The sequence below is a fragment of the Trichomycterus rosablanca genome, chromosome 15 (assembly GCF_030014385.1).
Source record: "Trichomycterus rosablanca isolate fTriRos1 chromosome 15, fTriRos1.hap1, whole genome shotgun sequence".
Lineage (NCBI taxonomy): Eukaryota > Metazoa > Chordata > Actinopteri > Siluriformes > Trichomycteridae > Trichomycterus > Trichomycterus rosablanca.
The window spans coordinates 10,519,441-10,532,272 of NC_086002.1; the positions used below are offsets into that span (position 1 = coordinate 10,519,441).

The following is a 12,832-nucleotide window of genomic DNA, read 5'->3' on the forward strand; positions in this document are numbered from 1 at the left end:
ATCTTTGGATGTGACTGTGTGAGATCACACATTCAGTAGTTATAATGGATTTGGCTACAGTGAATAAAATAAATGATATACATGCATGCATTCCAAATCTTATTTGTACACCCAAACCCTACTATACATACTCTAGAAAATGCTCACTACGCGATGCTTAGTTCTTATTATGCACTTTTTGCATTTATATATTAATAGATAGTAAATTGTTCATAATGCTGAAGTCGATCGTTTTGTTTACGCTGTATTCCTGATTGAATAACTACTCAGTTTTGTTCAGAAAAGATCAACCGTATAGCATTAATTATTTACCCTCTGTACATTTACATTTTTGGTATTTAGCAGACGCTTTTATCCAAAACAACTTACAGTACTGTGACAGTATATTCTCTAAGCAATTGAATGTTAAGGGCCTTGCTCAAGGGCCCAACAGTGACAACCTGGCAGTGGTGGGCCTTGAACCAGAGACCTTTGGATTACTAGTCCAGTACCTTAACCACTAGGCTACAACTGCTCTACAAAGAATTGGGACACATATTCTAATTAGAAAACACGGCTTCTTTACATTTTCTTACTCTTTTATCCAAAGCGACCTACAGAACTGTGACAGAATATTATCTAAGCAATTAAACATTAAGGGCCTTGCTCAAGGGCCCAATTCTGGCAACCTTGCAGTGATGAGGGTTGAACCAGCGACCTTTCTATTACTAGTCCAGTACCTTAACCACTAGACTACAGCTGCCTCTTCATTCTAACTAGAAAAAAAGTGGGCATGAGGCTACACGGGACAATCAGTGGGCAGCACTCCATTGCAGGTCACACCCTGAAAGGACTAGTTCCCTTTAGGTTAGTTAATGCTAAAAGGCTTTCGAGCGGGTGCCTACATTATGACTGGCAGAAGAAATGTAATCAAGCCAGTCCAAATGTGCATTTCTGAGGTTCCAGTTCTTCATAGGCACAGTGGCTCGGTGGGTAGCACTGTCGCCTCACAGCAAAAAGGTCCTAGGTTTGATTCCCAAATGGAGCTGTCAGGGTCCTCTCTGTGTGAATGTTGCATGTTCTCCCCGGGTCTGTTTGAAAACTTAAGTGAGCTGCCTTGCTGTCTTATTGCCTACATAGGCAGCTGCCTGAGTAGAGAGGATTCTAATAAGTCATCGACAGGCAGATTATTCGAACGCACTACTTAGACAGCGATTCCATCAGTTTTCGCTTACTAAGCTAACACAGTTAGCCTCATGCCATTCAAACCAATGGGATGAGGTGGCACAACGCGCTAGCATGACAACTAACATCTCCCTTGCAAATAAATGACACTTGTGCAAGTTTATACAAATTAAAAATCAATAATTATTTATTTACGTTTGAAAAGAACTCCGTTTTTTTGTGAGAAATGTTGTGCCGCACTGAATGCTGGGATTGGCGTCACTGCTACTGCATCATCGGATGCTCCCTCGTTATTTTTTCAAAATAAAGTTCAGATTTCTTCTTCGGAGCGCGCCCAGGATGACGTAAAATGTCGTCTATGTAGAGAGCTCACTAGGTTTTCAAACACACCCCCCGTGTCTGCGTGGGTTTCCCCCGGGTGCCTCCCACAGTCCAAAGACATGCGAGTGAGGTGAATTGGTGATACAAAATTGTCCGTGACTGTGTTTTGTGTAACCAGTAACTACCTGTCCTGTCATGAATGTACCAACGTGTGTAAAACATGACATTAGAACCTAATAAAACATAAATAAAACCATAGTTTTATCTTGTTTTCTAGATGTTTCCACCTCATTGTTTCGATGTAAGATTAATCATAGCATAGCATAGCATTCTGTTTGAAAAGACAACACAAAATGCATATTCACCTATTACTACCTCATGTTAAATACTCTCCCATTTATTAGACACATAAAAAAACTCTAATAAAGCATGAACATCCCAGGCCTTTAAGAAAAAGAAGTTTAAAGTGATTGTTTAACGATTATTATTAGAACAACAGTATTATGCAAACTGTATTTAATAGATATTTTATTTTTACAGTATTTAGAAAGTCCATTTCCTATAAAATATATAGGAAATATAATAAAAATTTCTGGAAAAACATACTACTACGACGGTTTTCCAGAGCGGATTGCATCCAGATAGAGGGGTTTGGGTGTATAACTTTAAGCAGTCTCTGATCTTCTAATTACAAATGCTACAGGAATCGTACATGGACACAAAATCAGAATAACATTCACCCGTGGCACTTTATCCCCGAGTAGGCATGTCTGCGTAACTGCAAATGTCAAGGCCAAGAGTCTAGTAGTGTGTTCTCAGTGTACTGGAGTGTGTAGCGCGTGTATGTATTCGCGTTAGTCCACTCCCAGGGCTCTTAGCTGTCGCTCTATATCCTCATCTGATATCCCATCTGCTTTGGAGGCGGAGGCGGAAGCGCCCGGCTTGTTTCTGCTAGCAGAGGGAGCGTGGGCCATCTGCAGAGGAAAGAGGAGACACAAGCCAGCCGTTACGGGTCAGAAAAAAGCAACAGAAAAAGCAACATGCCTTACTTGACACAGCTCACCATAAGACACATGAGATACATTTAAATGCAGTAAGTAACTCAGAATCTCCTAATATTTATTTATTAGGATTTAAACGTCATGCTTTATACACTTTGGTTACATTAACGACAGGACAGATGATCACTGATTACACGAGACTCATCAGTTCAAGTTTTAATGTTAAACACAGTCATGGACAATTTTGCATCTCCAATTCACCTCACTTGCATGTCTTTGGACTGCGGGAGGAAACCGGAGCTCCCGGAGGAAACCCACGCAGACACGGGAAGAACATGCGAACTCCACACAGCCGAGCCGAGTAGGTGTGGTAGCACGTCCCAAGAACTACCCAATTGCATTTCTCTACCTTTACTTCTACTGACCTCCACTTTTGACCGAAGAAGGCCGTGACTAAAACGTATGCAGCAGCGGACTGCTTCTTTTAACCTGCACTAGGTGGGTTCATAAGGAAATCCGTATCACGCATGGAGAGTCACACATCCATACCCATTATCCCCGTCTTGATGGGGGACGTCATCGATTAGCCAGCAAAGCTTGTAATTGCAGCAGTTATGAGGAATCCACTCAAGCAGTTCCACCCTTCGAACGAGTCAATTATTGACTGTTTTGGAGCCTGGCCTGCTGGTAGCAGAGCTGAGATTCAAACTGGCACCATGGTATATTGCTGTAGCACACCACTGCCAGCTGTTTGAACTTGTGAGTTAGAACCTCATTAACCCACCGACCTGGCCGGGCGTCCACACAAACACAATTGGCTGTGTTTGAGGGAGGGAAGGTGGGTGAAGGGTCACATGGAGCTTAGTGTGGCTCTCTGTACGCCATACAGCTGAGTGGGAACCCAACAATGGCAGGTGATAAGAAACAGCTGCAGATTGGACATGTGTCCCAGAAGGCGTGTGGTGATCCGGCCCTCCTTATCAGACTTTCACCCTTTTAATGGGTGCTGTCCAACTATACACGCACAAAGCTAGTATAGTTGTTTACAGTCACACAATTACAAATATAGTTAATAAGTACATTTGTAAAATGTGTTATAATATAGAATATATCTTGCTGACCTTGCAGACATTCAGAAACCCCACGATAAATAAACCCCCCCCCCACAAATCTACAAAGAAGACTGTGTTCCATCTAATCACTAATAATCACTAACCATCTAATCACTAACCATGTAAAAAACTTTTGACATCAACTGTACACTGATCAGGAATAACATTATGACCACCTTCCTAATACTGTGTAGGTCCCCCTTTTGTTGCCCCATATGCAACAAACCGCAATGCACTGTGTATTCTAACACCTTTCTATCAGAACCAGCATTAACTTATTCAGCAATTTGAGCTACAGCAGCTCATCTGTTGGATCGGACCACACAAAGGAGCCTTCGCTCCCACGTGCATCAATGAGCCTTGGCCACCCATGACCCTGTCGCCGGTTTCCCACTGTTCCTTCCTTGGACCACTTTGGATAGATACTGACCACTGCAGACCAGGAACACCCCACAAGAGCTGCTCTGCACAAGTGAGATGCTCTGACCCCACAATTTGGCCACTGTCGCTCAAATCCTTACACTTGCCCATTTTTCCTGCTTCTAACACATCAGCTTTGAGGAAAAACCGTTCACTTGCTGCCTAATATGTCCCACCTACTAACAGGTGCCGTGATGAAGACATAATTAGTGTTATTCACTTCACCGGTCAGTGGTCATAATGTTATGCCTCATCAGTGTATATAGCAGGTCTGTCATTAGGAGTGGCAGAATAATTTGGTGATGTACCTTTAGCATTTAGGAATTTCACGGCTTTAAAAAGCATAAACTTTATTCAAAACAGAATATTTGTAATATATTATTCTCACCTTTCCTGTGATCTCAATTCCAATCTCATCCAGCACCTGGTTTACAATGTCCTGAGAATCTTCCTCATCACCTGAATCCTCAAAGATCTCATCGAGAGTGTCATTGACTAAAAAAGGGGAAACGAATAAAGAAATACATATGTTAAATAGCACATGTCTAACTGTTATGGCTGAGTATATAAGAGAGTACACAACCCACTGTTTACTGCCTGTTGTGCTCCGTGATCAATTAAGTGTTTCAAACATTAAAAATTAAAGCCAAAGCTCACTCATTTCTTCCGACATCTCCATTTTGGCATTCTCCCTCTGGAAATTCTGCATCGTCTGCATCGTCTTCTGAGGATCCATCTTCTTATTGACTGCCTGCATCGTCTGCAAAAACAGAGGAAAAATAATCAATTCCATCTTGAAATTAGATTACAAAACATAACCATATACTGAAACATATCAAAATAACCTATATTTAATCAAACTACACAGTGGAGTCACATTATTATGACCACTTCCTACTTATATACACACACAGTTTAACCACACTGGTGGTTTAAGCCATAACATTAAAACCACCTCCTTGTTTCTACACTCACTGTCTATTTTATCAGCTCCACTTACCATATAGAAGCACTTTGTAGTTCTACAATTACTGACTGTAGTCCATCTATTTCTCTACATACTTTTTTAACCTGCTTTCAGCCTGTTCTTCAATAGTCAGGACCACCACAGAGTAGGTATTATTTAGGTGGTGGATGATTATCAGCACTGCAGTGACAATGACATGGTGGTGGTGTGTTCGTGTGTGTTGTGCTGGTATGAGTGGATCAGACACAGCAGTGCTGCTGGAGTTTTTAAATACCGTATCCACTCACTGTCCACTCCTACCTAGTTGGTCCATCTTGTAGATGTGAAGTCAGAGACGATCGCTCATCCATTGCTGCTGTTTGAGTTGGTCATCTTCTAGGACTTCATCAGTGGTCACAGGATGCTGCCTACAGGGCGCCGTTGGCTGTATGTTTTTGGTTGGTGGACTATTCTCCGTCCAGCAGTGACAATGAGGTGTTTAAAAACTCCATCAGCGCTGATGTGTCTTATCCACTCATACCAGCACAACACACACTAACACACCACCACCATGTCAGTGTCACTGCAGTGCTGAGAATCATCCAACATCCAAATAATACCTGCTCTGTAGTGGTCCTGGGAGAGTCCTCACCATTAAAGAACAGCATGAAAGGGGGCTAACAAAGCATGTAGAGAAACAGATGGACTACAGTCAGTAATTGTAGAACTACAAAGTGCTTCTATATGGTAAGTGAAGCCGATAAAATGGACAATGTGTGTAAAAACAAGGAGGTGGTTTTAATGTTATGGCTGATTGGTGTAATTTCTGACTGAAATTATTCATATTGGTCTCACCACATCACAAAAACCTGCCATTGTAACAGGGGTATGTAGATTTTATATCCACTGTATATTAAAATACACTTAAAAATGGATTTACAAATTAATAAATGAATGTTTTCAGTTTTTATTTGCATTTGACATCCTGTTCTGACTAAAGATAGAATCATGTGCAGTTGATTAAATGATAATGTATTTGCATAATTTAACATAATGGGTGCATAATGTACAGATTTACAATCCTGTAGATCTGTACCCTGTGTTTTTGGTATTCTCAAACAGCTTTACTGTCGTTTTTTCACCACAACATTTATGTGCAGCTATGGTGTTTAAGGACACAGCAGCTATGATGTTTACGGACATTGCATTTATAAGCCCTATACCAGAATTAATTAGAAACGTCGGCGTGTATTTCTGTCGGCAGATAACAGCCAGCAGCAGTGTCTGAAATGACAATTTCCACCAACCTGGCCCTTTTGCAAACCACATACAATTTTCCTAAATGGTACATCAAATGAATGCATTACCCATGGAGTTATCAATACTGATTTACTCTGTAGCTCACAGAATGCAAGCCGACACAGCCATCTATCTTTAACTTAGCACACCGACTGTCTAAGGGTAAGTGCAACTTCAATATCAGAGTCTCAAACTACAGAATCAAATGATGATAACCAAGCTTCTCAGAATATATAAAAACAGCTATGATTTAATGTACTAGATTAAAAGTAAAAATATCAAAGTCAGCCACTATTAGCAAAGCAGAGCATACCAGACTCATTTTCACATCACTGAAAGTTTATATCATATCAAAATGTTTTAGCATATACTGCACATCAGCCCTTACGACACATCACTGAAGTGTCAGTTGTGCACTGTGATTTAAACCAGCCATAGAACTACTCTCCACCAAAATGGTTTTACCATTTAATCATCATTCTGTTTTAGTTGAAAGACACTGTAGTCTTCGTTTTTTTTTTTACCAGACCTAAAACAAATGCTAGACCCATAGATACAATGCATACCTTTGCAGTGGTGCCCATGGCTGATGCCATCTTCATCTGTGAGTTCATGAGTTTGGTCTGAGTGGACATGGAGGTGACTTTGGAGCTGACAGCGTATGTCCGGGTCTTCTGTTTCCTTAGCTGCACCAGCTGTTTGGCCAAGATTTTGCAGGCCTCCCGATTCCCCGTTTTGGCCATTTTTTTTATCTCCATTTCCTGTAATAACATCAAGAAGTAAGCAACACATCCACACACACAAAAAATGTATCAACCTTCAGTGTTTTTTCATGTCTCAAGGAGAGTATTAAATACAAATCCTCATAAACGTTTATAAGCGTATTGATGTCTCACCTAAACTTCATGAAATACTTTGATAACATAATGCCAATTCCTTAAAATCACAGCCATACTGTCAAGTTTGGCTATTTCCAGTAATACTAAATCTAATATAATACCTATTACTTAAAAATAAATAAATAAACCACCCCAATAACATAATAATATCTGTTTCATGCTCACTTTAGACTCTCTCTTGCCTTAAAGTAACATTTCCCTCTAGCTGCTTTCTTTCCACAAAAGAATTACCTAGGTACAGGAGGTTTCTAACATGAAACATGTGTACGAAATAAATAGCCAACTAGTATGGAGCAGTTTCCCAATAATAGCATGTCGGATTTACCCCACCCCTTTTTCTTTTAATGGCCATTTGTGAGTGTGTGTTTTATGTGTATGTGTGTGTGTATGTGTGTGTGTGTGTGTGTGTGTGTGTGTGGTGGGACTTAAGAGTTAGCATCATTTTAAAAGGTGTCATGACTGGGAAAGCTGTAAAAGATTATAGACCATATTAGCAAAGCTACTTTAAGCTATAAGAAAGCTACTTATAAGAAAGCTCCTTTCTTGACTGTCCCTTTGGATCTATCTTTACTGGTACTGTTGGCTTTACATTACCAGCATATGGCAGACACTTTTACCCAAAGCAAACTACAACTGTGATTGTATACAATCCAAGCAATTAAAGGTTATTGATTACATAATCACTACCATTGTAATATACAATATGAGAAAGACATTGATTTACTCCAAGTAATATAAAGTTTAGGAAACATCAAATACTGACAGGGTATTAGTTCAGTTGTGGTTTTACAAAAATTATATTTTAATGTAGGTTAGTTGACCCCTTTCAAGTTAAAAAGAACCTCAAAAAACTTTAACAATGAAATAGTAGTATTGACTGAGAGAGAACAGTCAGATTAGCATAGACGTGGAACATGTGACTGTAGGGTGGCGTCTCTCTCACCAGCTGTTTTTCCTGTTTCTCCAGTGCTGCTCGATCTCGTGTGATCTGTCTCTGTGTTCCTCTCAGCTCCTTATTCTGCTCTTTAATCACATCTGAAATTAACAAGTTAAAATATCAGTTAATCAAACATTGGAGTTAAGATGATTGGTAGTAAACTATTGGCTGATTTCTGTCATAAAGAGCATTTTTTCTGTGTTAATGTAAAGATTAACATGTACATTTACATTTTTGGCATTTAGCAGACGCTTTTATCCAAAGCAACTTACAGTACTGTGACAGTATATTGTCTAAGCAATTGAAGGTTAAGGGCCTTGCTCAAGGGCCCAACAGCGACAACCTGGCAGTGGTGGGGCTTGAACCAGCGACCTTTCGATTAGTCCAGTACCTTAACCGCTAGTCTACAACTGCCTATACAGTACTGCTATTTTACTGCCAAAGTGTGTCTATTGGAGTCTACAATTAGCATTTCAACTAATGAGTTACTACTAAGGTTGATCCCACTGGTTGTGGAGTATGAACTGCAATATGCATTTGACCTGTGTACATGTTTGTATTTAGAGCTAGCTGTGTATAATATAACTACATGTTTAGTTTACACTCTATACTGCAATTTCCTTCGGGATCAATAAAGTCTTATCTTATCTTATCTTATTTATAAGCACCGCTTCCCCCTGTTCTTGCCCAGCTCTGTGTCAAGTCTACAATCCCACCCGCACTCTTAGGTCTTCCTCAGCCTTCCAGCTTTCTATTCCTTCTGTCCGCCTGTCGACTATGGGCGGGGCGCGAGGGCTTTTAGCCACTCTGCCCCTTCTCTCTGGAACCCCCCCCCCCCCCCCCCCCCCCCCATCCATATCCGTACTATCGATTGTTTCGCTACTTTTAAATCCCAACTTCTCACCTCTTCAAGCTAGCCTACTACTAATCTTTCGAACTTGATTGGTACTACTACCCCAATATTTGTTTAACAGTGATTACATTTGACTGTTTCGAGATTGTATTGATTTTATTAGTGTGATTGCTATAGGCTATATTTACAGCTTTTGGATACACCCGCCCGTTCGCCCGCCACGCCCGTTTTTTTGTCCCATTCACTTCCATTCATTTTTTATTTTTATTTCAAGATATCAACGCCGTTCCAACTGTAAATCGCCCGGACAGTTGATGACACCCCAACTTAGATACAGCATGGGCATACGCAGCCCCACCCGTTTTTTTTTATATTTCGAGATATCAACGCCGTTCCAACTCTAAATTGTTTAGCCCACTGATGACACCCCGACAACCCTTGTAGCCTAGTGGTTAAGGTAATGGACTAGTAATGATAGGGTTGCTGGTTCAAGCCCCACCACTGCCAGGTTGCCACTGTTGGGCCCTTGAGCAAGGCCCTTAATCCTCAATTGCTTAAAAAATATACAGTCACAGTTCTGTAAGTCGCTTTGGATAAAAGAGTAAGAAAATGTAAATAAGCAGTGTTTTCTAATTAGAATGTGTCCCATTTCTTTTGGCATCGGATGTACCATTAAAGGAGATTTTAATAGTTTTTATTGATGGTCAGGTGTGGCTATTTTGCTATTTTTAACCAAAACTTCACGTACCATTGGGTACAATTTTAACTTTTTACCACATCGTCATAAATATAAGGTCACCTGATGTTTACCAACCACCGCTACAACATAATTAAAATAGCCGTTTACCACTTGCCACCAAAGACATACATAAACATAAATGTAGATATATAAATGAGTAACACCGAGTTATATAGAATTAAATGATCCAGATGGTTTATCGATCAGCGCTAATAGAAACGCTGAGTAACAACATAGTACTGTAAACCCAATTACTGTTCGGTTTGTTTTTGTCTAGCAACGAAACTTCCACCTTATATATACCACAAAACTCACCCTCAACTGTCTTCTTCTTAAACAGCGACGCCATTTCAACAAACACTATCAACCAGAACAAATAATATTAATAAAATAAACCTGTATAAATAAGCCTCCGTTTACCGTCAACTAACACCGCATTGCTATTTCCTGGGTTTTACACGGTAGGCGGGACAAATTTACAAGCGGAAGTGAATAATAGCCTCTGATTGGTCCTAATTTTTGTCATGCTTTGAGTAGACCAATCGAAAACGTTCTAATCGAGAAACAAGTAATACAGAAGGTTGCTTGCGTATGACAGTTACCCCTCTGAGAAGGCTTTTCAGTGGGTAGCACTGTCGCCTCACAGCATCTGGGTTCGATCCCTAGGTGGGGCGGTCCGGGTCCTTTCTGTGTTGAGTTTGCATGTCCTGTGTCTGCATGGGTTTCCTGCGGAAGCTCCGGTTTCCTCCCACAGTCCATGCAGTCCACAGAGATGCAAAATGGTCCATGACTGTGTTCGACATTAATCTTGTGTAACGAGTAACTACAGTTTCTGTCATTAATGTAACCAAAGTGTGTAAAACATGATGTTAAAATCCTAATAAATAAAAAGCGGATGTCTGTGGGAATTTGTGCTCATTGTGTCAAACGAGCATTTGTATGGCTGGGCACTGATGTTGGTCAGGAAAGTCTCAATTGATGTTCCAGTTCATTCCAAAGCTGTTCAGTGGGGCTGAGGTCAGGGCTATGTCCAGGCCAGTGGAGTTTCTTTAAACCAAGCTTTTCTTTATGTTTGTACAGATCAGTTGCTGCAAAGTTGAGAGCATATGATTTTCTTTCTTTAATTAATGTATTACCTAAGAGAAACTGTTGTGGCTGAAACACATACATTTAAATTTTTTTAAATTTAATGGTTTTCTAGTACTTTTGCCCATATAGTGTATTTCTGGCTGTCTAATCTATGAAGACTGGAATGTGCCGCATTCTGGCACCTGACTATAAATCTTTCTTTCGGTCTGTACATCCTATTGTGTTTCAATCATATTTGTTCTTAGACTACTATCTATTTGGCTTTAATCTATACACTTATTTTACGTTATTATGTTCTAGATCAGTGGTTGTTAACCAGGGGGTCGAGGCCCCCTAGGGGGTCCTAGTGAGCTAAGTGGGGGGTTCAATTGCATTTACATAATTAAAAGTATAAAAAGAGTTAAAAAAAAATTGGCAAATGGGAGATTTTATGTGATGTCATATTGATCTATTCTATACTACCTATAGCCTACGTTAGGTCTTTGAAAATGGATGCATGTTTGATTTGCCCACCACAACAGTACAAAGGTCACCGGAGGGCGACTACAAAAGATTCTGTTTCAGCTGTTGATGCAGATCCCGCTGAAGTAGACCAAGGTAAGGAAGCTCCCACCACCAGTTTACCAGAAGTAATTCACATTTACATTTTCCAGACGCTTTTATCCAAAGCAACTTATAGTTCTGTGACAGTTTACTGAACTAAGCAATTGAGGGTTAAGGGCTTTGCTCAAGGGCCCAACAGTGGCAACCTGGCGGTGGTGGGGCTTGAACCAGCGACCTTTCGATTGCTAGTCCAGTAACTTAACATCTAGGCTACAACTGCCAACTGCCCTATATCAACAGCTACTAATCTCACTACATCAACCAAAAACAGAAAGCACAAAGATATATTTACCTTCATCAAATTTGCATACATCAAATTTCGCATAAGCATTTTTTCTTATCCTTGCTGAAAGTTTAAGAATAATATCGTAACCCGTTTTAATGGGGACCCAGAATTTTTTTAAACACAGGGGTGGGTCTAAAAGTAAAGAATATGTTAAGAACCGCTGCCCTAGATCTTTTTTGCATAATGAGTACGGCTCTAGTGTTGTGCGCATGCTCAGTAAGCACTTTGCTAAGCTAGGCCGAGCTTCGGGTTTGATCGTGTTTTTTTCCGTCAGCGCTCGGCTCATTCCGGGCGGTGGTAGCGAATCGCTCTGCTGTGTGTCGGAGTGCTGCGTTGTTGTTGAGCTGGGTGACGCGACGGAGGTGTAGCCTGACGCGGCCTCTTACGTGTCGGACTGAATAAAAAGTGGAGCTCCGGAGACCCGGGAGTGACGCGAAGAGAGAGAGAGGGAGAGTCAGTGAGACTGTTCGGGAGCGGGTAAGGAGAAGACGATGGCGCTGAGAAATAAGCGTCTCAATTTCAGCCATGGCGTTTCTAACAAAGAGAATCATGGCGGCTTGTTGGCGGGCTTGTTCATAGCACCAGCTGCACAGAGCCGCTTTTAGTCAACGAGTCACACAGAGCTGGGCAAGAACAGGGGGAAGCGGTGCTTATAAATACAGTGTAAACTAAACATGTAGTTATATTATACACAGCTAGCTCTAAATACAAACATGTACACAGGTCAAATGCATATTGCAGTTCATACTGCACAGCCTGTGGGATCAACCTTAGTAGTAGCTCGTTAGCCGAAATGCTAACCGTGTTAGCAGTTTAGCTTTTAACTTGCACTTTTTTTGCCACCTCAGAAGCTTTATTGTATGGATTGGCCACATGTAGCTAGATTTCTGGTTTAGGTTCTGTATGTTCTGCAACCTGGCATCTGTACTTTACCTTTTATTTTAAGCAAATCACGTTACATAATGTGTTCACAATCTTATTTGCCTGTTCTGTATTTTTTCCTATAAAACAATATATATATTTTTGCTTTTTCTAACAAGCTGACATGTCATTTAAAATTCTGTTATAAGAAATAAAGTTTTCAGGCTACACAGAGCTCATGTATTTCATATTAAAACTGTGTTTTAGTAATGGGCGTTTCTCGACTGACTTAGAGAATCGAC

At 40.6% G+C, this 12,832-nt stretch overlaps 2 protein-coding genes across 4 annotated transcripts in view; one reads left to right on the top strand and one right to left on the bottom strand.

Moving 5' to 3' along the window:
• Positions 1-1,323: 1,323 nt before the first annotated feature.
• chmp2bb (charged multivesicular body protein 2Bb) lies at positions 1,324-10,143 on the bottom strand. Its single transcript, XM_063009843.1, has 6 exons — positions 10,007-10,143; positions 8,106-8,197; positions 6,830-7,024; positions 4,676-4,778; positions 4,407-4,513; positions 1,324-2,459 (listed from the first exon to the last, which is right to left on the bottom strand). The coding sequence occupies exons 1-6, from the start codon at positions 10,038-10,040 to the stop codon at positions 2,340-2,342; spliced, it is 651 nt and encodes a 216-aa protein (XP_062865913.1). The 5' UTR covers positions 10,041-10,143; the 3' UTR covers positions 1,324-2,339.
• A 1,885-nt stretch (positions 10,144-12,028) lies between these two features.
• The window catches only part of creb1a (cAMP responsive element binding protein 1a), a 34,722-nt gene continuing 33,918 nt past the window's right edge, over positions 12,029-12,832 (top strand). For all 3 annotated transcript variants that reach the window (XM_063009782.1, XM_063009783.1, XM_063009780.1), the window contains exon 1: positions 12,029-12,146. The gene's annotated coding sequence lies outside the window, so the exon portion shown is untranslated. The remainder of the gene's footprint in view (positions 12,147-12,832) is intronic.

What these genes read in the sequence shown, in the direction of transcription:
- chmp2bb (XM_063009843.1), bottom strand. Translation starts at nt 10,040, where the DNA reads ATGGCGTCGCTGTTTAAGAAGAAGACAGTTGAGG. An exon ending in TAAGAAGAAGACAGTTGAGG is followed by an intron (nt 8,198 to 10,006) that starts GTGAGTTTTGTG and finishes TGTTAATTTCAG; the next exon opens with ATGTGATTAAAGAGCAGAAT. An exon ending in AGAAACAGGAAAAACAGCTG is followed by an intron (nt 7,025 to 8,105) that starts GTGAGAGAGACG and finishes ATGTTATTACAG; the next exon opens with GAAATGGAGATAAAAAAAAT.